The sequence below is a fragment of the Lathamus discolor genome, chromosome 2 (genome assembly GCF_037157495.1).
Source record: "Lathamus discolor isolate bLatDis1 chromosome 2, bLatDis1.hap1, whole genome shotgun sequence".
In the NCBI taxonomy this organism is placed as follows: domain Eukaryota; kingdom Metazoa; phylum Chordata; class Aves; order Psittaciformes; family Psittacidae; genus Lathamus; species Lathamus discolor.
Window position 1 is genome coordinate 61,780,235 of NC_088885.1, and position 25,214 is coordinate 61,805,448.

The following is a 25,214-nucleotide window of genomic DNA, read 5'->3' on the forward strand; positions in this document are numbered from 1 at the left end:
ATATTCCTGCACTGTAAACAATCAATGCAGAGTTCTTTTAACACTTATATCAAACTGCATGTGTACAACTACTTGAAATGTAATTGGCTGCTCGTCTTGAAAAAAATAATTAAGAAATGCACACCACATCTTTTTTGAATATACTTAAATACATCTAAAAATCCCACTGTGCTCAAAACTGTTCCTAAGAACCAAAACAGTTCAGCGTTTGGGGCTGGTTTTACTTGACATTTTCTCTTTTTACCAAAGCGTATTTTGGGACTGATCTCCTACACACTTGCATGACTTATATGAAGATTCATTACTGGTATTGAAAAAGAAGTTTTTTAGCTTTTTGCTAGTGTTTTGGTCCTACAGGTTACTTCAAAACTACAGAATGTAAACTGATGAGGGCTGTAAATATACTGCCTGTATTTTAAATATTATCAAGTGTATAAACAGGCAGAAAACATGAGGCAGTCTTCAATTACTTAAGCATCTTCAGCCCTACCTGCATTAGAAAGCTGTCCCTGAAACACAGGCACCTTCCAAATGCTAACATCCTAATTGCTTTGCACTGCATTAGCAACACTGCCGAAAGTTGCTTTGCCATGTAAATCATGGTTCTCCAGCAGAACCAGTGTCATGCTGTTCGTAGAATATGAAAAGTTTCCGTAGAGGACAGAGAGCTTGCTTTTATAATCTCCCATAATTGTCCATTTGATCCTATAATCTTTACCCCTGCTTCCACTTCCAACTTTCCCTTCTGCTTTTCAGTAGATCAGCAGAGCTTATTTTACATGAAACGTTAATAGAAATCAGCAGGCTATTTCAGGAACATTAGCACATCAGAAAAACAAGAAGCCAAAGAAAGAGTAGATGGGAAAAGCAACATTGAAAATTACAAATTAAAAAGCGCTTCTGAGTCTGTGAAACTAGCAGTGAATGATAATACTAGATTGAAAATCTAATCAGTGAGAATGGTGTCTCCATCTTTCTGGAGTTGTGCACTGAACTTTCTAAACTTCCAACACAGATGTATGAAAACAAAACTGTTCTGTCAGTAGCAAAGGAAATGGAAATATCACTGTAAAAAGTTTACTAACTCCACATTATTAAGTAGTTAGCAGCAATTAATGTAGTACTAATAACTGTAAAGAAGGTGCAGTTAGTTATATTCCATTAACTCAGCTTATAAGAGGTCACACAATAGACCACAGTGCTGCAGCCCTGGAAGATTCAATGCCAGCTGAAAGGTTAATGTAGTTTGGAAGCAATGCTTCTGAACACTCAGGCAAGATACACATTCACATGGCAATATGGATCGCTGAGAATATTTCACTGGCAAAGTAGCACACTCAAAGAAAATAAGAATGAGAACTCTTTTAAAATTGGAAGCTCTTCAAGAGGTTCAAGCAAGGCTGTCTAGTTGCCGACACTGACATGCCATACAATTGCCTGACAAATTATTATTATAACACATTCACAAATGCATGTCCCCTCTTTCCTCAAGCTCCTCAAATCATACATTTTACTCAGTAAAATCATACATTTACTCAGTAAAATCATACATTTACTCAGTAAAGCAATGAAAGGCTTATCAAGAGTGGGGCAAGAGAAATGAGATTTGTGCAACTGACTTGGAAAGTTTAACACCTCGACACACACACAAAGAAAACCACTTTTGTAAAGAGTGAGACCGCTGAAAATACTCATGCCAAAATTCCAGAAAAGGCTCCAACAACTTGAGTTAAAAGCCAGCAAGTAAGAGGATCATCTACAGAAGCCCTTGGAACGAAGAATGCGTTTTTAGTCCACTACTGACTCTCATGAAAAGATCTGGCTTCAGGTAAGACAAAAAGCCATTAGGAAGAAGTTGTCTGCCCTGGGGTTCTCTGCAGGGAAGCAATCCTCTGCTGACACTAGGGGAATGCTGCCCCAACTCAAGAAGTAAACAGCCTTTCAAACAGGGTACATTATTTCACTCTACTACATCGTATAGCTAGTTTTGCAACACCATTTTAATGGTTTGCTCATATTACTATATCCAGCCATTAACAGCTAAATACCATTAAACAAATGCAGATGTGGCAAGACAGAGTTGTTTAGGCACTTTCCTCCTCTTCAAGCTTAGCTCAAGTGATAGCAGAACGCATGTTAGGAGCAATCAGCTGAAACCTCACTGACTAGACTATTTGGATATACTCTGCAGCACTTTCATAGCTCAGCTGCAAGACCTTAAATAGAAGAAAAGCCCCATTTTGGGCCAGAGTTTCTACACTTCTTGTGTCTCTGAGTCCATTATTAAGTCTGGCTGAAATGGACTAACAATATCTATTTCTTCTAACTTTCATATCTATAAGCAGCTATGGGCTGCAGCATAAGGCCATTTTTTTTTACTGGACAGAAAAGAATCCACTTAGCTTGACCTCAGGAAAACTTTTTCTAAATATGGAAAGTCTAATAATTTTAACTTATTCTTACTTTTTCCTCTCTGCATGAAAATTTTCATTTAGTTTTTTGGCCTCAACGAAATGAATAGCTTTTTACGTATATTTTTATCACTTGAATGTTTAGGAACAATCATCTGAAAAGCAAGACATTACCACTCATGACTTGCTTTAGGGGTGACATTATGATATAATGTTTGTGAATAATTGAACTTGCCTGCAACACACAAAGTCTGTATTAAGAGATTTGGGCTAAATTTAAGTCATTTTGAAACAAAACATTTTGTCCTACAAAGATGCCACTGGAAGGTTAAACTGTCTGAAGTCAACCCTTAGTACATGAAATATAAGGGAGAATGTGTGATATAACTCAGTCCCATTTCTTTCAAGCAACCTCAGAAGAACTTGCCTTTCACATTCTGTTTAATCTATTTTCTTTCCTTGTCATTACAGCATTTTCTCCTTTCAAATTTCTAACTTCATTTTTAGAGTCATGTAATGCATTCAGGCACATGCTTCAACACCCCTTTGTCTCAAAGCACTTCAAATGCAGATTTTCCTGTTCTCTCTTACAATTACCATTGGCTCTTCTGAGCAGGTGGTGAATCTAAAAATCAGAAGTGTAACAAAACCTAGTTTTGTTCACTATTAAAAACCAAATAAAATGTATTTTTTCCTCTATTTAAATCTCAATACACTGAAAGCTCTTTGTACCATCTTGTTTTTGATAAAGACATGCTTCACATTAGAATATCAAGTTTGGCAGTGCTATTATATCTACTTTGATAGTTTTAAAAAATAATTGGTGTAAACAGTTGAAGAAATATAACCAAACCTTAGAAGCTTTTATGAGATTTATTTCATGTAGAATTCATTTGGAGATTGACTTCCATGGTTTGGATCACTACATTTAAATTAAAAGGAGTTCTGCTGAAACAGTTGGTGAAACCAAAGCTGGTCAGAAAAAAAAAGCTACACATTTATATAGTCTGTCTTGAACTGGGTATTCTTCAGTACTGGTTTCCCTCTGAAAAATCACAGGATTTGACTAGTAAACATGTTCATTACTTGTGAGCTTGCAGGCAACAGAAGCCATCTGACTGTTCAGCATTTTCATTAAGCAGAATGTTAATCTTGCTTTTTCTACTTCCCATACCCCACCTGGTTTAAAACAAAACAAAACACATACCACCACCTGACTGGACATCTAAGAGTTTGTTAGCCTGTAAATACCTAGAATTACAGAATAATTTAAATTGGAAGGGACTTCTGAAGGTCTCCTGGTCCAGCTCCCTGGTTGAAGCCACTGCAGCTGTACCAAGTTACTCAGACCTTTGTCTAGAAGTTCTCAGTATCTCCAAACAGGGAGATCCATGACCACTCTGGGAAATTTGTTCTGAAATTTAATTAGCCACAAGATGAAAGTATTTTTCCCCACATGCAGCCAGAATAACCCATGTTGCAATTTGTGTCTTGATTCCTGACCTGTCCCTGCCCACCTCTGGGAAGGGTCTGCCTCTGTTCAAAGAAAAAAACACTAGTCTGGATCTTGGGGGGGTTCTAAGCAGGAGTGTGTTTCAGCACTGCACAGCTTTTTTTGATTAGGACAATCAACCATTAAACTTACTAAAACATTCATTTGTGATCTCTGAGAGCTGATACTTTAATTACAATGGAAATAAAAAGATCAAGACTACGAACTAAAAGGCATAAAAAAAAAATATGGGTGAAAGCTGGAGTTTGTCTTTATTTTCACAAATTCAAAACTTCTAATTTGCTGCTTCTCAGAAAACCACAAGAAGAACACTGAAGTTACAGGACAAAAAACAAGCACCAAAAGGGAAAAGGAATTTAGTTAGATTTAGCCCAAACTTTTTTCCCTTTACTGCATAACAGTACCAAGCATCAAGCAGAAACAAGAGCGACTACGTCTTCAGCAAATAGGTGGTAGGTTTAAATTTAACTACAAGGTTTGATTGGTCTACATGCAACAAAGGTGTCACTGCTCGATAAGCAACATCTCTGTGACAGCAACAGCTTAAATGCTTTTAACTAACTTTTTAACCTGGGTTCCTCATCCCACTTCATTTTATGCCTACACAAGCACCCATCCCACAGCAGGAGCAAACTGCTAGGAATACACTTAAGCATCTCTATGATACGTGCAGCCACAATCTGAATAGTGGAAGTCTGCAACAGGAAACAGACCAATGACTTAGAAAAGTTACATTAAAAGTATTGCCAAAGGTTTTATCATCTGCTCTTTCATGGCCAATACAGAATTTCATAAACTAATGAACTAAACCTATTATTGCTGCTTACTGGTACTAACATCGGATTCTCTTACGGATAGTAACATTTGTGTCACTGGGCGATCCTTCAGGTTTTTTCATACTTGCAAGTCTTACGCAACAAATCCCAAAACCCTGCAATGGAACAGAAACTCAAGATGCAAGTTTAAGTGCCACACTTTACTAAGTGTCCTGATTTCACCTTAGGCAAACCTTCATCTTAAAGGAATAAGCTAACGAGTGAATTCACAGATAATAAATAGTCTGTTGTACTCAAATTCTGTTACCTTGTTTTTGTAGAAATAAGCATTATCTTAATATCTGGAGACTGGAAAACCTAGACAGTCTGCTGATGCTGTACAGATAGAATACTAATGTACACAAACTCACAAAGGGAAGGGAAAGGAGCAAGTTCTTATACAAATAGACCTTCTTTAATAAATTAATCCATAGAAAATCTTTCAGGTGTGCAAAATGAACAAAGACTAACATCAATCCCTATCCAACAAAAAGGCCCAGGAAAGAGTAGAAGTATCTATACTTGTTAAAACAAAAAAAGGTAACACAGGGTGATCGCTTCTGTCAGGATTTCAGCCTACTGCAAACAACTACCAGTACAGGTTCCACCTTGTAAACCTTTATAGCAATAGGTTAAAAAGTTGTAACAGTTACCATAGTGCTGATCACCCTTGTTTGAAAACAAGACTTCATCATGATACTTTTTGTTCTCAAAGCCATGCTTTCTGTTTTAAAGAAAGTATATTTTGCTGATATGCAGCAAGAAGTAGCTTTACTTTACAATTATGCAAGTGTCCTGAGAACTGTCACTCTGGCTACTAATTTGCTAAAAATCCCAAAAAGAACATTTGCAAAAGGTGTTTAAATACTATCACAAAATGACACTGACATATTAAGTTAGAAATCCCAACATACTATTAAAAATGACATGTGGCAATTTGAGAGGGCACAGTGCCTAGGCTCTGAGCAATCTTTTCTGACACATTTCACTGCTACGGGGAGACATCTGTAGCAAGATGCTAATGAAGTGCTGAGGGTAGCAGAATATCAGTGCATTAGTATTACAGCATTATGTAATTTCTGAGTTCCTAATCAGTTTTTCTATCATGTTATAAAAATAGAATAGAAATTTGGGTACAAATAACTTTGCATAAAATAAAATACTTCATATACTTGTATTGCTTCCAATCATTCCCTCAGAGGAAGTTTTCTTTGGACATAAGCTTCATTTTACAACAACTTTTGATCATCAAAATATGTTGGAATGCCTTCTTGAAAGCATCTCTTGTGAAGTGCCGCTTAAAACACAAACCAAAAATGAATAGACATTGAACACATCTATTATGGTATTTACTTTCATGAGCCTTTTGTAGAGGATAAGATACTGATTGCTCAAACCTAAAAACCAATCAGATTTCTAGATAACAAAGACTAGGATGAAGTATAATCTACTGCTAGAACTCACTCTGGCTCTTGCCCAGTTGATACCACGTTTCTTGACACAGAGACAGCTTTGAACAGGTACAAGCAGCTTTCCCCCACCAATCCAACTTGCTGTCAACTGGTTTTAAAATGAGGATGGGATGCTTCTCTCCATATGCTCACTATTTTATCAGTTAACACCTGCTGAACTGCTAGAAGAGATTTAAAATAATCCTTTTCATATATGTATGTGTACATACATATATATATAGGTATAGGTTTTTACAGCAAGCATTTCTAAATAGAAAACCTCAGCTTTTATGAAAAATGTACCAAGCCACTAACCTACATATTCTCTTTCAAGTCATCCTCAAAGGCAACTACAGGCTTTACTCCAATAGAGAAGAGAACCCAAATAATCCTTAGAAGATACATACAAGCATTAAAGTTCCTTGTACACACAATATGCACACAACAGACCATATTTTTTACCTCTCAATTGTTTCAAAACTTTATCACAATGAATCCTTGTTGCCAGTTGTTTTAACAACTCTGTTAGCACAGCACTAGCTTTTACCATCCCCAGGTTAATTGAAAGCATACCTTTCACTTAGAGAGACTAAACAAATATTCACCACTACAGGTAAGTATTTCAGAGAAAAAAAGTTTTTTTTCCATTTCAACAGCTGGTTGCTGAACTTCTTGTTCAGCATCATATGAAGCTGTTCGTAAGTCATAGCCTACCAACTGAAACTGAAACTCCTAAGGTGAGAACAAGACAGGCAAAAACCTGCTTGCATTTACCTGCAAGTGCGGGTTTTCTGCAAGTATCACAGCTGCAAAAGAACTACCACTGTGTGGAGCAATTGGGATACAGTATGACTTACTAGCTCAAAACCACTGCTATATAAAACACAAATATGCTGTGTCCAGTATAGACTTATTCACACAGCTGTGAACAAGCTAGTAAACCCACCTGATCCAGACTAGCTATAAACAGAGCCAGCTTAGACCTGCTGCAACTTACTAATTTTAACCTTAGTTTAGCATTAGCATTGCCAGACATCAACTGGCTTTGTGAAGCATTGCTTGGTGGTCAATGAACTTCAGTAAACCTGATTAGTTTGGTCTTATTATCACAAAGGCTGAGAGACATTTATCAGTGTGCTCAAGCTAACAAAGCCACCTCACATAATGAATATTTGGAAAAACTTTCTGAATTGGCTTTACTAGAAACTTAAAAGATGAAAGTGAAAACAGGTCAGTCTTGAACTGAGCAATGGGACTACAAACAGACAGTACAAACAAGCATGCAGCTTTTAAATGAAATGGTAAAGAAATATGAGTACTGTGTATGTGGAAGTGTCCTGCACAGCTATCCCCACTCAATACCCAAAATTAGGCACTGAGTAATCAAGGAAGAAAAGAAAAAACAACCAACCAAAAAAAAAAAAAAATCCAAAGAAAAAACAAAAAAACAAACCCCACAAACTACACACCCCCACCCCCCCCCAAAAAAAACCCCAATAACCAAACCACCTCAACAAAAACAAAAACCCACCAAACAAACAAAAAACCAAAACCCCAAAACCCCAATCCAAAACAGTGAAAAGTAACCCCCGCACCTACAGTGGTCAATCTCAATATTAAGGTTCTGATATGACCTCGGTGTTGTGGTATGCCAGCTATATCCAGTTCTCAATACCTCTTCGGTGAAGCAAGTCTGATGTTGGAGCACTAAAATATGTGAGATAGGCAGCTGTCTGTGTTCATCTCCAAGAAAGCAGCACCATCATGTTTGTTATGAGCAAAGAGAAGGTGCAAACTCTTATACAAAACCTGTAACAGTACAGAGTAACACTGGCATTCTTTTAAAATCTAAAACTAACAGCACTACTGTAGACATGAAAAAGCAAAAAACATGGCCATTTGGTTAATTATTCATTTTGTGACTGCACTGCAGCAGGGAATTTTTTTACATCAGTAAGTGGCTCTTGTTCTGCAGCTTTTCATAATCTCTGCTAAAGTTGTCTATGGAATGGAAATGTTCTGATAAGGCTGACAGGGGAGCTCAACAATCGTAGCTGCAGGACTATTGCAGAGAGGCAGAGCTGAGTGGCTGTATGCAGTGCCACTATCTCCGAAGCTGGCACCTCACAAAAATGAAGACTAACAAAGCAGAGATATTCTATCTCAAAGATGTCTTAGAAGTGACCCACTGAAATTACACAAAAATTTAAAAATAAGTCACCTTACAATAGCTGATCAAGAATAGGTAGCTAGAGAGTAATGGCACAAAACGTCATTCAGTGCTGATTTAGAAATAACCTGGCCTTTATGTCACCAAAATAGACTTGCCTTTTTATACCACCAGAATTCCAAACACAAGTCTTCTAGCAGACTAGTGTTATGGGTTAGTAAAGATTCTCCATTGCACTTAACATACATTATGCTATATTGCATAGCTATATTTATTTTTGTGTTGAAATACAAGTATCAGGACATCCTGATAAAACAACAACAACAAAAAGGTTATGAAGAAACAGCTCAGAGAGACCAGGACTTGAGCAGATACTTTTAAATACCACTCACGGAGAATATCAGCTTGAATTTAAATGTAAGAACATGTTAGACTTGTGATGAAGCTCAATCAGGCCCTATATGCAGCTGCTCAGAATTAGGTCAGGGATCAGCTTGCAAATTTGTTTAGCATGGCTCAGACAACTCATTTTTAACAGTGGCCGACTGGTGTTGACAGCTTGTGATTTAGCATATGGAGGTAGACATAGATGTTAAAATAAGGTTATTGAACTCTATTTAAAAAAGTTTTGCCCTATTTTCAGTGAGCAAGCAAACAGCTGAAAAAGGCTTACAGCTTCTCTTTTCTAAGGCCAAGCAAAGAAGGCTACAGATACATATTACCCTTGTTACTAGAAAAACCAAACAATGTATGGAAAAGCCTTCTTTCATACAGAATAATTTTTCTTATATCTTGTACATATATTCTAGAAGGGGAAGCTTTATAGACCTACTTTCCATTTCATATGGAATAACATTAGAATAATGCATTTTCTATATTACCAGGCATAAAAGCCAAAGATTTTTTTATCTGCAGAAACAAACACAGAGCTTAGATTTAATCTTAATTGCATAATTTTTACTCATTCTGCTTAGCAGAATGATAGCAACATGTAAAAAGAAGCTTCTTTTCTAAATACCCAAGATTACTTACAGTGAAGCAATCTTAAGAACACCTTCAGAAGAACGGCACAGAAACTCAAGTTGATCACAACAGAAAAGTATGAAGAACATGTAAGATGGCAAAAGCATCTTTGTTGACAAGTAAATCAAATCAGTCTTTGAAGGATTATCAATAGAATAAACAGAGAAATTTGGACAGAAGTCAGGCAGGCAATCTTATTACTGTAAATTTTGTCTGGTTCCTCAAAGGCCAGCTCTCAAGTAAGCAAGGCTACTTGTAGTTGATGTCCATTCAGTCAGCCCATTAAAACATCTATTGCAGCACAACCATCTGTACTTATCTCAGGATTAAATTATCCATTAAAATGCCTGCCCATAATAAAAGTGAGTCAGTCTCTATCATATGTTTCCTTTTCTTTTCTTCTAATAGCCTGATCAGCCAAGAATCTGACAGATCATATTAATTTTTGCACAAGCTTCCATATAGCAATATCACCTTTTAATTAACAACCTGTCATGAGTGCCATCAAACTAATCCCTACATATACAGGTACTTTCCATTTTTATCTTCAAGATGTACCATCTGAATGCCAAAAGGTTTCAATACATTTCCCATGTTTCCTCATGGCACATAAACTGATAAAAATGGATCTAAAATAAAAATAAGATGACCAGGTACACTGGAAATTGCACTTCAATAATGCTTTCTAAATAACCTGCATAGAAAATGAGAAGTGGTCCAAAAGCTGATTGTTTACTTGAGATAATATCAAACTAGATGAAAAACCTTTTCCTATTTTAGTAATCAGTTGTTTCCTTGCAAAACATGGTACTACATAAAAAATCCTCTTTCCAAACACTTAAAATAGCTGCTAGGGCAAGCTTGGACCATGATGCCCTCTTAACAAAAAATAGCAGAAAAAAAATAGGGGGGTGGGGGTGGGGAAGGAAAATATACAGCTTAAACATAACCAATACTGATTTTTTTAATACATATTTTCTGTAATTAAAATAAATAGGAATTCATTGATACTTTTTAGAGCTGTTTCCATTTTTTAGTGGAAAATGAATTCTTGAAAACAAAGTAAAGAAAGGCAGAAACAAACAACTGATACCCAGCTTCATTTAAGTGCTCATCTTTCCTTTCCCCATCCCACTGTACCGAAAGGTTAATTCTACACTGCTGATTCTCACTGCCAATCTATTGAAAATAGCACTGGACAACTTTATTCAGTTTTCTTCAATACTCATATTAAATATGGCTGAAATATTTCCTTTAATATTATAGCAGTTTAATGTTTAATTAGTTCTGTGTTATTTAACTGTATTAGAGACAGGTGAATGTCAAAATCTTAGGGCACTGAAGTACTCTTCTTGTTTTACAACAACTTTAAGCTATGCTTATTACAAAACAAAGTAACATTTTGTTACTTTGCTGCACTGGTCAGGCACCATACCACAGCAAGTGCTCCATGAAGAAGCACCCTGATTGCTAGCACCACAGCCATTTCTCACCAGAAAACTGTTCTCCAAGTGAAAGCAAGCAAGCAACACCTTTAGGCTTGCTGGATTAAGCCATTTGGTAGTAAGTGCTCCACGGTGAAAACGTAAAGCTGACAGGGATAACAAACTGCGGTTTTTCCAGCTTTAATGCTACCTACTCTTTTGTGCAGGAGTGCACAGGGCCAGATGGGGATGTGGAAACCAGTACGTGTAGGAAGTTCACAAGAGGGCTGTAGGTAAGGAGACAGAGACAGCACAGTACGTATACTTTCACTAACAGGTACCTTAAAAAATTTTCAAAGTTCAGTTTGACTGGAAACAGTCTAATAACTGTAAAGCAAACCTCAGAGCTTCAAAGGGCAAAGGTGCCTGGATGACTATTGCTGACAACAATAAGTGTACGCACAGGCTCATTAACTTCAAAAAAGGCTACAATTTATAAGAAAAGACTGTTGACCAAATTGTACGATTTACGGCAGGCTACATGGTAAGTTGTCACACATGAAATTTTGCATGAGAAACCCAGTTGTGGAAATTCGAACAACTGTTAATGCGCAATGCAGTGCCCAAGTGTGCCCCAGGGAGCTATTATTTTCTGCTAGAGCCCACATCTTATGCATTAAATTAGTATTTTTAAACTAACCAAGAGCCTAACCACTTACTGAGATAATAGCTTTCACTAAATCGAAGGAGAAAACCACTGCCTCTTAATTCACTGCATGGTATAGCCACTAACTTAAAATACAAAACAAAAGTAAGGCATAAATCTGGTAGATTAAAGCAAAATGCAGAGTGACAAAATGGCCTTATGTAAGAGCAGAGTATGTTGTAATTTCAGTCTTTATATACAGCATATATTCCAAGTTAAAAGAAAAACAATGTGCAGAATATGTACCAAATGAACAGAACCATTTTGATGCAAAAGTAGTTCATTAGGCCATTCCTACTCAAGAAAAAATTTGGATACTTAAAAGCACTGATGCACAGAACATACCTTTGCAATGTGGTCACTCTGCAGCTGCTAAGTACACATCCAACCAGATGGGTAGGAATCTCTGCAGCTCCACTAACTGAAGCAAGAGATGAGAAAGCTGGAGGTCTGACTGGTATCAGATTCACTCCCTCTCTTCCCCTCTCCTAAGTCCCAAACTGAGAGGAATTTAAACCAGCAAAACATTTTATGTTAGATGGCACAGATGATGACACTTGACGAGATACAGATACTGCACTGACAAGAACATGGTAATAAACAGAAAAGCATAACAAACATTTAACTAGTAGACTACATGTGCATAGCTGTTCTAGAACATTAGTAATCCCAGGCCATCTTGGATGAGAAGGCACTTCAAGATGCAATTAGAAGTCTTTCTGCTTTGCTGAACTTACTCAAGCCTTTCTGAAATCTTACTGCCTTACTGGAAGCTCCTTTTGGAACTTCCCATAAGTGAAGTCCATACCAGGTACCTGCTTAAGACCAGACCTTCAAGGGCTGACAGTAACAGATACAAGTACCTATGGTTGCCTGTCTTCAAATTCTAGTATACCATGGATGGATATGGTAGTCCAGGTATGAGCAAGAGAAAACAGGATCTTCAGCTCAGCACAAGCTCATAGCTCACAGGAGGGTCATATGTTTTTCCTATGTTACTCGTATTCAATAAGGGAATATCTTGGAATCTTTCTATGGATTTCTATAATTTACAGACTAGCAAGTTAGACAGCATCTAAAGAATAAAATAAAGGAACTGTACTGCCAGCCACAGCTCTTAATGGGACAAGAGGATAATTTGTAGCCAAAAAGAAGAAAAAAGTCTTGACCTTGCTTACTTATCTCAGGCACAAGATATCATACACAAGGATGTCAACTTAGTTATGAAAGGGACACTAATTACGAAGGGAAAATCTTTAAGACTATATAAAGCTGATTCAGTTAAACACTTTAAAAAGAAGTCAGCACAATGCATGGGGCTAAAAATTGCCTTCTAGGTCTGCAACAGATCTACAAAGAAAGAATAAGTTTGACAGGAAAGCAAAGTCAAAGTCTATCAGGAAGCAATTAGTATATAAACACACCCCACAGCTTCCTAATAGCACATAGGACATGACAGTCTAAAGATTAGATAAATCTGACTAGGTAATAGTACATGATACTAGCCCAGTTGCACAAGCTTCTCTCCAAATATCATTTAGGAATACACATTCAGAAGAAAGCCATCCTTAATAAAAAGGAATTAACAATAACTTCAATGAAGCAGATACATTTCTAAATCAGCAAGGCTAACATAATTTATTAAATATTGGTCACAGGTCATTTTTGCTGGCTTTCTTTAAACATAATTGTTTCAGCAAAGACAGGAATCAATATGCTACAAGTTTACAGGAACAGTTCTCAATGAATTCTGAAAAAAGATCCTCGCAAGATGACCCATAAGTAACCCCTGGGAAGGAGAACTACACATCATCCTGTACTGAGATCATCAATTATGAATGGGAAGGCAGGTGTATGCCTACATGATTGGTATGACATTACCTTCCCTTGCACAACTTGCTTTAGCTAACAAATCTTTTTTCTGGAAATGAATAGACACCTGAAGCCTGGATTTCACTTGTGGTTTCCTGTCAGTAAACTACAGCAACCAGTTACAAAGCATCCGTGTTCAGCTGGCACAAAAGAAAGGGGAAAATGTTTTCTCAGCTATTGCCCAACCAGAGATCTATTTCTTATGCACTTACCCCAACTTGAAAATTGCCCAATGAATGGCAGTCTTATCACATTGAATACTCTTGTTCTTGTACTTTTCTAAAGTTTAAGAGAGTCTCTCATGTCAGAGGGAAAAGTAACTACCATTGAACCTCGTCTCCCAAATCTTTGGCACTGAAAAAATACAAAAGGCTAAGTGACCTTAAACTTCAGTAAACTTGGATGCTATTCATTTCCTTTGACTTACTTGGTATTCATAGCACAACTATGGCTAAAATAACAAAAGATAAAAATACATGTAATATCAAATTTTAGCAACACACCTACCCATGGCAGTTCTGCCCCATTTTTTACTAGAAAAAGCAGCAAAGAGAAGTTTAAATAGGTTACGGATGGAAAGAGATTTATTTGGGAATAAATAATAATTAAAGTCTCTTTACTAGCTTCCATCTTGATTCTTATACCACCACTCTCCCATGTATAAACTACATTAAAATTCAGTATTGCTTGGGGCTGTGTGGCCTCTTCAGAGATTTTTGAAAAGAAAAAGCAAGATTTCCTTTAGATGTTAAGCGCAAAGGAATTACTGCTTATGTCCACAGAAACAGTATGTGCAAGTGCTTGCATTTCCTATTTCATTAAATAAATAAAAAAAGAAACCCCCACAAAAAATAACCCAAATACCCAGTGCCTAAAGCTATAAGACTTCTTTTGATCTAGCAAAAAGCCTTATCTGAATTTGCCAGGGAATTCAGCAAAAAATACTTATGTTGCAGTTTTAAAGCTAGAAGGCTGCACTTCTACCTTCACTGCTCATTCCACCTCTTCCAATCTTCTGCCTTTTCCCAACATTAGCACTCATGCAGCAGCAATGGCGAGCTATTTCAGGAAGCTGGTAATGATGAAGATGAACGTGGAAAGTGATCTTTTCTGACCAAGCCAGCTCCCTGAACTGTCTTGCTGTATGGTCACATGATTATCAAAAGCGGCTCAGTGGCAGGAACACAGCAGTTGAGACTTGAGTTGGCTTGCACTGCAGTAAAGTCACACTGTAACTTGCTTTTACTCTCTAGGGTGAGGTGTTCCTGCCCATGGCAGGGGGGTTGGAACTAGATGATCTTAAGGTCCTTTCCAACCCCAACTATTCTATGATTCTGTGATTCTTGGACCATGTTCTCCTGACCCTAACAATCTTGGCACTAGCATTCGTAGTTCTGGAGCAGGACATCACTGCATGTTGCCCCCCTATTTTGTAAGTGTACTCTCTTACAACACCATCAAATCCCATTTTACTACTTACATTTCTTGTACACGAGCACACTACCTTTACCAAGGTTATGCTAGCAGTCCCAGACTAGTCAACAAAAACAGTCTTCCTTGGCTGTCTCTATAGTGAATTCCCAGAAGACAACCTGCTGGCACTACCATGTTCAGTTCAACCTCCGCAATGCTCCCTCCTCTGTGTCTCAGTGTTAATGTTTGATGCTTGATTAAATCATGCTGGGGAGCTGAATTACCAGAAACTCCCACCCCATTCCCCCACCAAACAAACACAAAACATACCTTCCACACCCACAAAAAACCCCAAGTTTCTACCGGTTCAGCTGCCCAAGGACCAGAGAAATGTAAATTTAATAAAGACAGAGGTGGGAATAGAGACTGGTGGAAAGGAAACCTTTTGGCAGCAAGTATAACCTCAAATCATACTCCTGGAAGCAAAGCTAAGTCAACTATGCAAAAAACATCCACTGGAATTTGGGCTTCATTTGTTCGGAAGTTCACATAGTCTAGCTTCCAAACATAATATGCACCTTAAGTAAAAGCATAATTTAAAAACAAGCCATTGCAACTTAAGATGTTTATATTTGTAAGGTGGGGTTTTTGTTGTTTGTTTTTTTTTTTGTCTAACTGTAGCAGCACAGAGAGCAATCAATTGCAAAATTAACAGTGCCAGACTGTTAACAAGGTCCCTAAACACTATCTTTAAAAACAGAACAATGAATACTTTATGCAGCAATTCTGGAAAACGTGCACATATTCTTTTCGCACAGTGCACACACTGCAACAGCAATTCATTAATATTTTCCTAAAGCATGCCATTAGAAAAATGTTAGTACACAAAAACATAAAAACCCATAATGACAAGTTGCTTTAAGTACCGATGATAACAGGAGGAACAGGCAGATGGATTTAGCAACTGACATCATGACAAGAACAAACAGTACTTCTTGTGAAAGTCTGAGATCAAGTGAGTAAACTACTTTTTACTTCTTTTGCTTTTTTTTTCCAAAGCTGCAGACTCTGACACCAGGTAAATTTAAAAGCTTGCACTCATATGAAATTCAGAGTAGCTCATCACAGTTATTGAAAGTTATTGGATTTTTCCCTAGAATAACAGCTCAAAGTCTTTCCAGGACCTCTCCAGCAAGAGCACATCTCAAAATTACACTATGCTGTATACATAAACTCTTTCCTTGGTGAAATATGCAGTTTCCTTCTCACACTTTTATTGTATTTTCTGAAGATAACTCTTGAGGCCTGTTATGGCTAGAACTAGCTTACTGCCAGAAGCTGACAAGTAACACACTCCTGTCTCCAACCCAGTGAATGAACTAAGCTGAAAGATGAATTCAAACACCAGAGTCACTAGATTTCATAATAAAGTCAAACACAATGAAATGAATTCATGGAAACATGGTGTACAAAGACAGGTATTTTTTCCTGTGTATCATTTAATATTATGTAATATAGTCGCTCATTCAAAAAAAGAGCACACAAGGATAAGTGAATAAATAAGCAGCTGCTAGAGGTTCACAATGAATTTCAAATAATGTTTTGTGTGAAAAAGTAGTTTGCTCTGTAACACAAAGCTCCCTTCACCTGCAGAACTATGACAGCTGATTTAACAGCACTGCAATTAACATGTCCATGGATAATGAGGCCCATGCTCCCCTTTAGCTCTCTGATCTTCTCTACAGCCTGTGCCTATTAAATCCACAGACCTCTCTTCTCCCATGCCAACACTGATTTTGTCCAGATTTGAAGATTTGCTTAAATAAAAAAAGAAAGTTCAAAATGACATTTGACAAAGCAAAGCAGACAGCAAATGTGATAACACGTTTTGCATGACAAAGCTATGCTTCAACGAAGTTCTACTTTAAAGGCCTCCTTACATACAAGAGCACTCCCATTCCTGATTCAAGCTTGTTTGCAGGACGTAACTGCATTTTAGCCTGAACTGTTCCTCTTATTCTCCTGTGGCTTTTATGTGAAGCTACCGTAGTAGCATGCAAGGTCAGTTCACATGCATGCATAATTTAAACATAAGTTCAACTGTTATGCATAACTAGCAATCATGTTATAACTAGCAATTATGTTAGAAACCTGTCAGAATTAGTTAAGCTCACCTCTTTATCCATACTCTCTAAGTCCTCTTTACATAAGGTGTACAGGGGCATTGTCTCAGACATACTTGGCTGGCGTTTCCGCTTAGATGGACCAGGCTGTTCTTCATTTTCACTTGTTGGTAGGTCTTCTTCAAACATCTGCTGCTGATGTGGTTGAACAACTCTGAAAAATTTCAGGGGTCCCACATGAGAAAGATTCATTTGATTGACAGCTTGTCTAGAAATAAAATCCTACAACAACTTACGACTGCTGAATATCCATGTCTTTGCTTAATAGGGTTCTGTGTTCACCAACAGAAGATCAAATCTCCCAATGATTGCTCTTAGTTTCAGTCTGATGGCTCACGTTCTTATTCTAACCCTTGACAAGATACTCTCCTGCCTTTCGACTGTTCTTGTAAGTAACCATCAAACCTTTCTTGAAGCAAGAGCTTCAGTAGCTGCAAATGCATTGCCCTTAAAATATTCCAAGGTTTGTAGTCAAGTGGAGTTCATCTGTCATTTGACACATATATCATTCAGGAAACAACTCTTACATTCCAACATATCTATGTTATCCTTGTGTTCTTGAGCAGCAAAGTATACATTCCTTTTTCTCAACCTTACAGACAAAGTCTGCAAGTGAAAAGCCCGTTTCTGCAGCCTCAATCTTCAGATGTTTCCTAGATGCTAAGCCTGGATGAGATGCAAAGCAGATCATACTTCTTTTTGGCCAGAGTATTCAAATACGGTAGTATTTTCTTTTAGTCTGCCTTTTATTACCTTGTTAGTTATTGTATTTAAACACAACACTGATATAAAAAGGAATATCAGAATGTTCATAATGATAAAATAATTATAATTTCATGGGTACTTCTTTACAATAGTAATAAAAAGGTAGACTACATCTAGAACAACATCAGAAGACTTCTATGTATTTTTTGGGTAAATTTTTTCTGTGAATATTGCTCGACTACAAAAGACTGGGAGAAGCTAAAACTGCTACACAATACGGTTTAACTATGAATATTAGGCTGTCACATTAACCTTCATGAACATATTACAGCAGATCAACACCACCCAGGGTTCAAAGATCTCAGGTTATAAAGCTAACAGGTCACAAATTACTTACGCTAGCCATATGATTATGTGTGCAATGATTACCACAAGCAAGTAGAAAAGTGATTGTATTTTAAATCACAAACTGTTTCAAGTTGTAACTACCAGGTGAGATGCCATCAAGCTATTTGAGTGGTGGCAACTGAGGTAGGGTACAGTACGGTCTCTGCTGACAAGAGTTTCAGCACAGGACAATTGCTTCTTGTCAAGCCTGAATTTTCAAGAAATAGGTTGAGATCAGCATCCCCACCCAAAAAAAGCCGTTATTAAGTTACATAAATACAGTAATAGGTAAGGTTTTACAAAATCGTTTCTCCTCTCATGAACTTGACAGCTTCTTAAAAAAGGTTATTTAAATATCAAGATTTTTTTCTACATCAGTACTTCAATCCCAGAATGGATAAAAACTGAAAGCCACAGAAAGCTGTCAATCAAGTTCATTTTGAGGGCTCATATTTCCTGAATACACATCTCATCTCAGATCCCATGGATAGATGCAGGAAATGTGAATTCATTTTTTTGAATTGGGGGCGTAGGTGAAAGAGAACCAAGTCATTGCTGTGCTACCCAGAACTGCATTATCTGCTGCAGAAGACCCCCATCCGCTCAGCACCACAGCAGACATGTGCCCCTTCACAGTCTCATTTCTGAACAGTGAAATTTCTTGTGAAGCCAAAACAAAGAGTCGGATGTTATGGAAATGAACTAACCAAACTGCAGTTTTACTTCACAGCTTAACAGTTCTGGGGGTTTGGTTGGTTGTTTTTCCCTCCTTCCCTTCTCCCAGCCCCCACCCCAGATGTCTTCTACTCTACAAGACCACAATGTTTTCTTTTGGTATTAAACTGCTCTCAGGCAATAATTTTCACAGGTGAAAGAGAAAAAAACCCACCATATTTTTTAAAAGGCTCTTTTAAAATATGATTTCTACACCTTTTTAAAAGGTGCCCTTAAACCAAGAGAAAGGTGGTGATGCTATTCACATTCTTAGTAAAACACAGAATGACAAAACAGTCTAAGCACCTTACACAACTGCATTAAAACCATAACAAGCTTGACCACGCCAAGAATTATACACGAGTTACACACAGCAGGCAGCCAAGCAGATTTTCTTAGGCTAGAAATAAATCTAGCTTTTTTTTTTTTTTAAGAACACATCATCATACTGATGACAGTGAGAACTTCTTCTGCAGAATAATATCTGAGATCCATTATACACAAGTATTAACTGCATGACTAGTTTGTAAAGGTTTGTGTCAGATTTTTCCAGTATTCTTTCAACTACTACAAGATATGACACACGGGGAACTTCTCACCAAAGCATTCCAAAAAGCAATATAAAACAAGGACTTCTTGAAGTTTTGCAAGAAACACATTTATTTTATCAGAGACATTTTTCTGGCTTTACATTTTCAGCTGCTTGTTAAGTTGATTAAACTTTAAAGACTTAAAGACATACAAGTGCAGGAATTTACATTTATTTCTCATCAGATGAGACTCATAAGTACTTTTTCAAAAAACCCCACCATATTCATCCCTGCATAGGTTAGTTGGCACTTACTGGTCTTACACGCACAAGGACAGGCATGTACAGGGTGAGTTCAACAGTTGTGCAATTAAGAAGCGTCTTAACGCTTTCATTGATACAACATCAGGGCAAAAGCTAAACCAGTATTATCATAATGAAAAAGTGAAAAATATTTAAGTTCCATTCACTACTTCAATTTGGTATTTTGTAGTTTTGCTCTCACAAAGACTGAGAACATTAAATAGGAAAAGTTGTAACAATGAGCATGTAAATTAAGAAACAAATTTTATATGTGAGATTAATTCATATGAGTCAAAGAATTGCTTCAGGCACCAACCTCCACTTTACACACCTTTTCAAACCAAACATTTAATGCATCTTAGCATTATTTAAAACCAGAGTACCACTTTTAACTTCTCATATGTAAATTTACCCGTATTTTTAGCCTTGCCTCATCTGTTAGCCTATGATTAGCATTCACTAGCATTTCACTTGTAATTTTTTTGTTTTACTATAGTCTAAGACACCGTTAGCATTTTCATTTTCTTTTTTCATTTTTTTTTTTTTAATTTTTTTTTGGACAACACTACATTACGCATCTCACAACTTGTTACAACTTCAGTGCTTACCATAATGCCTGTAGAATACTGTTTCCATATGAAAATACAAATTGTTGAGATACATACAGTGTGTCAAAGCTCTGACACACAGGTTACATTTAAAGTGAAATCCTTCCTGTTCGCAGACAGGGAAGAGCTCTTGCTGGTTGCTAGCAGCCACAGAGCAGCGCTGCATTCCCTTCCCTTCCAGTACAACCCAAATTCTTTGGTACCCTTACACGCAGGCTGCAGCAGCCATGCATGGAACAAAGAACAAGTGTTCAAATCTCACAGAGCTGAGCACAATGGCAAGATCTATGCCTGTCACACAGAACGCTGACAAAATTAACTGAACCATCTGTAATTCACTAGTGACAAATTGCATGCAGATATTTAAACTAAACATATCCTATTTTAAATTATGTTTCAAGTTAAACACCAGAAAGGAGCTTAAAATGTTGAACCTAAAATTAAGTGAACACTGAAGCAATTCTTAGGAAATGGTACTTAGACAGCGTGAAGCCTTTTTTTGATAACCAGTCTTGAAAGAGGTTATCTTCTAAGCACAACAAATTGTCTGTTCTTACTGTACAAGACCAAGTATCATTGCTATGCCACATGCGGCTACCATCTCTCCAAGTGTTTCCTCTTGCAGCAGTGCAATCTTTTTGCCTGCTGTCTGTAATTCAGCAGCAGATGAAGTTTTTAGAAACTATCAAAGGAGATTATTGGAGGCTTTGATTACATCCACCCACAACAGGAACAGCTGTGTGTGTTAACAGCTTTATCTAGCTTTGCTTAAATTCAATGCTTAGTTACAGATACTCTCATCTTTTGTAAGAGGGTGAACATATAAGCACATGAAGTCTCTCAGGACACAAAATGTATTGTGTCTATCTATTCTCTATCAAGAAACTGCCGCATTAAGGTAATTTTCTCTAAAGTCAAGTATCACATCAGTTTTTAAATTGGATGTGAAGCTTTTTGTTTTCTAAAAGTTTGTTGTGGTTTTTTTTATTAATGTAATTGATCTATGCATTAAGACAAAGCAAGGCAACATTACAGTACTTCTGCCTCAGTTCTTGCTCAAAGCACAGCAAAGCTGCTCCTGTTCAGCTTTGTTACTTATTTACAGCCCTTATGCTCTGCCTGCACTACACTCCCTATCCATTAAAACTACTGAAAGTGGGATTTGATCACAGCTTCTTTCCTCCTAGACTTTGACAAGACACTCCTTACCAACTTAACTGGAGACACAAGAACTACTTTGATGAACACAGACATGCTCCAATTAAGAAGTCAGTGTTTACAGGTCACTAATATTACCACTAGAAGGGAATCAACACAAAATGATGATAAAAATACTATTTCCCAGCATATATCTTATATTAATCTCTTATTACAGCTGCTCAGTTTTGGGGTGAAGTTGCAGCACTAAGTAATTGGATTCACTTAGATTAAGGCATTTCAACCCTGAGCATTTACAGTAAAGAAAAGCAGCATAAATGATAAAAAAGCAAAAAAAAAAAAAAAAAAAAGGCTTTAGTGTGGATAAAACTCTCTCTCCATATAAAGTTGTTAACAAAGGCAGAACACACATCAAAACCTATTCTTTTTAAAGCATTGAATGACACATTAATATCAACAGAAACCATTGTATTGAAGCATCATAGAAGTGTCATATATACACATACAATCTTCCCAGCTCTATTTCTAGATAAATGCCCCTCCACCATAACTTAAGAAAACCAAAAGCTGTTCAGCTCCTCTCTGGATACATTCTGCATCTTGATTATTTAAAGTCTTCCTGTCTATTTAATGAGTCGTAAAGTAAAATACAGACTTTAAGAGACACAGTTAAAAAGGAACTGAAAACAAGATGTCTTCATAAACAAGAGAGACAAAAACAAAATCTGTGTTGACAGAAACAAGGAAGCTGAAATGCTAAAAAAAGGCCTATAAAAAGATGTTAACTGAAAAAATCTTAGCTTGAAATAATTTAGCAACAGTAAGACAGAGTGGAAACATAAGCTACACTAATATACAAAACCTTTACAAGTGATACACTACGAAAGTGGTGGGAGAGGGAGAAGAAAGGTAGAAAACAGTACATTTGTAATTGTGCTTTCTATTTGTGTAGTTGTTACATACTGCTTTGTAACAATTGCTACACTCTGATCACAGTTGTACAAAGGAATTTTGATTGCATTTAGACACATAAAAGCTTTGCCTTCAACTAGATACTTCTTTACCATTGGAGTCAACAAGACTTGCTAAACTTGCTTGCTTCCAGAAAGTTAAATCTTTAATGTGGATACCTAGGGATGAATTTAAGATATTTTATGCAGCCTTAAGAGACAAGTGTTGTTACTGTTGCTTAACCAAATCCACAATTTTTTACAAAGTCCAGATGCTCTGTACTACTTCAGAAAGGAGGCCACCTCCTCCTCCTCTTGCTTTTGTGTCTTGATTTAGTGATCTTAGATCAAGTTTGATCTTAGATTATTAACTCCTGCAGAGTCTTACGGCCTTACTTAATAGCATTCAGCTACACCGCTCTCTCACCACTTCCGATAATTATCAAAACAAAACACAAAGCTGATGCCCCACCTGAAGGAATTAGGTGAAGAGGAAGATTTTATAAACAAAAGTCAAATGCTATCAGATATTTTACAGACAAAAAAAGAATCCCAATCCAGTATTCTAAGACTCATTAAAAAAACATTAGGCTGCCTTGCCTCAGAAATGAGTTATTCTAACATCCTTTAGAGTGCACAAATTACATGCTGCATTTATTTGTTTTGAGGTTTCTAGACGCTCTTAGGTGAGGCACAAAAGGCATCTGGAATTCTAGTATCCTGATTTCACTTCAGCTGACCCTTCACTTTCACTCATTTCCTTGGCTTTTGAGAAAACAAATAGAGTAACTAAAGCAAAGTTGACAATTCAATTGAAGGCAAAGATAATACAAGTTAAATTTACTACACATCTGAAAATATAGTTGAAGTGACTTCTAGCTACGCTTTAGGTACCTGAAGGATGAGCGTTCGCCATGGACTGGTAAGGTGATGGGAGGAGCTGGAGACTGGATGTACATTGGCTGGCCACAGGTCTGAGTGCCTTTCCTGATTAACTTTCCAGTGTTAGGATCATAAAGCCGCACTTCGGGACCAGGTTGAGACTTTGGATGGATGGGTGTTGGGTGAAACAAAGCAGTCTGAAATGTGCTGTGTGTATCAGGAAACATAGCAGGGCTATTCTCTCTGTTGGAAGAAGTTCAGAAAAAAATTGTTTTAGAAATTTAAATGAGCTATCTAACAAGAATGTGAAAAAATAAGCACTTCTTTTTCCCTAAAGGAGAAAGCGAGGGGGGAAGGGGAGGAAAGGAAAGGTTTGGGAGATTTCTGAAGAAACATTTCTTCTCTTCCACCCCATTAAAGTCTCACTGAATTTAAAAAGAGAAAAATGCAAAGACAGATCATGTCATATTCACATGACTAAAAAATTATTAATTGTGCCTTAAAAGTTGTCTTAACATATAAATTTACTGACACTGCTTCCTGATAGTAACAACTGCACAACTACAGTATCAGGATAATCTACATACACACAGAGAAAAGCAGGCTATTCTATCAGATCTTCGCATTTGCTCTCCAAATTTGCTCCACGAGAAAACAAACACACAGCACGAATTTGCAAGTCACCCAGACTCATTTCTTAAAATACTAAGCTGCCTATGATCACCCTGCTGCATTTTAAAACATAATTTTAGAAGTGTCAGCAAGAACATTTAGAGATCAGTCTGCGGGGATCACAATTAGGGCACACTATCCAATTACAATGATGAAGTGCTGCAAACCAAAAATGAAGTAAATTGAAAAATTAAAATAATAATAAAATTATCAAATAAACCAGCATATTCTGCACCATGAAACTGATTCTATAGAAAAAATACAATTACATTTTGACAAATATCGGAAGTGCTACAGAACTGGAGGTTTTACCATATGCTTTCTCAGACATTTCTGAAGTTGTCTTGTAGAGTGAATACTTAAGGTCAACCAATTCCAAGTTTACTTGATTTTGTTTTTAAATATTCTTAAGCTCATTTTGTACACAAATATTTTCCTAGAGTTCATGCCTCCCCTAGTTCATAAGTGCTTTGGACCCATAATTACTGTTTTAAGCAGCCTCACTAAGGAGAAAATCTTTTCCAGATAAGTTGCACAATGTTGGGTTAATAAAGGCACTACCTAGATTTGTATTGAGAACTTTGCAGTGCCAGGCCTCTGAGACAAACATACCACACAAATGTTTCAAAGTTTGATTTAAAAAAAAAAAGATCTGATAACACTTTCAAAAAACAAAATAACCTTGTCAAGCCACAAGTAGGCTACATTGCTCTCCTAAGTTTTTTGAATCCTGGCTCTCCATCTAGTGTCCTGTTTCATAAGCAACCTCATTTTCAGATGTTTTTACTTTTGGTGTCTTCAGTACCTATGAGGACTTACATACACATTCTGCCTCAAATACCTAGTGTCTTCAAAGCATTACACAAATCTCTAGCCTACTCAGTTAACCACACCAGTATCGGTTTGATACTGAAAGTCCAATATGCTATTCCCCTTCCTGCCTGAACATAGAAGGGAAGGTCCTCTGTTAGGCTTGCAAGACACTGTTAATGTGAGTCTATGTAACCAGGTAACGAGTCAAGAAGCAGAAGCTGGCTCTACAGTATCTTGTCATGAGTTACTGTAGCCATGGCACTTTCCTGAAGAAGACTGCTCTTACTAGCCTCCTGACTTTCTCTGTGTTAATAGACAAGTTCTTGGCTGTCCCTTCTATTTGCCATCATCCTAGTGCACTGATTATTTTTACCCTTTCTCTTTCAAGAATTTTTGTCATCCCAAGACCTCCTCTCATTTTCTTCCTTCTAGTTTCTGCTTCTATCTTCATGTCTTCCATCCCCTCTTGGATTTTTCTGTTGTATTTTTCTGTTCCTGCCTTCCACCTCACC

At 37.1% G+C, this 25,214-nt stretch overlaps 1 protein-coding gene across 1 annotated transcript in view; it reads right to left on the bottom strand.

Moving 5' to 3' along the window:
- CTDP1 (CTD phosphatase subunit 1) overlaps positions 1-25,214 on the bottom strand; it is a 104,183-nt gene that overhangs the window by 39,684 nt on the left and 39,285 nt on the right. The window contains exons 10-11 of the mRNA XM_065667183.1: positions 23,230-23,460; positions 16,973-17,135 (exon numbers count right to left, since the gene is read on the bottom strand). Coding sequence (XP_065523255.1) covers positions 16,973-17,135; positions 23,230-23,460 — 394 coding nt within the window. The remainder of the gene's footprint in view (positions 1-16,972; positions 17,136-23,229; positions 23,461-25,214) is intronic.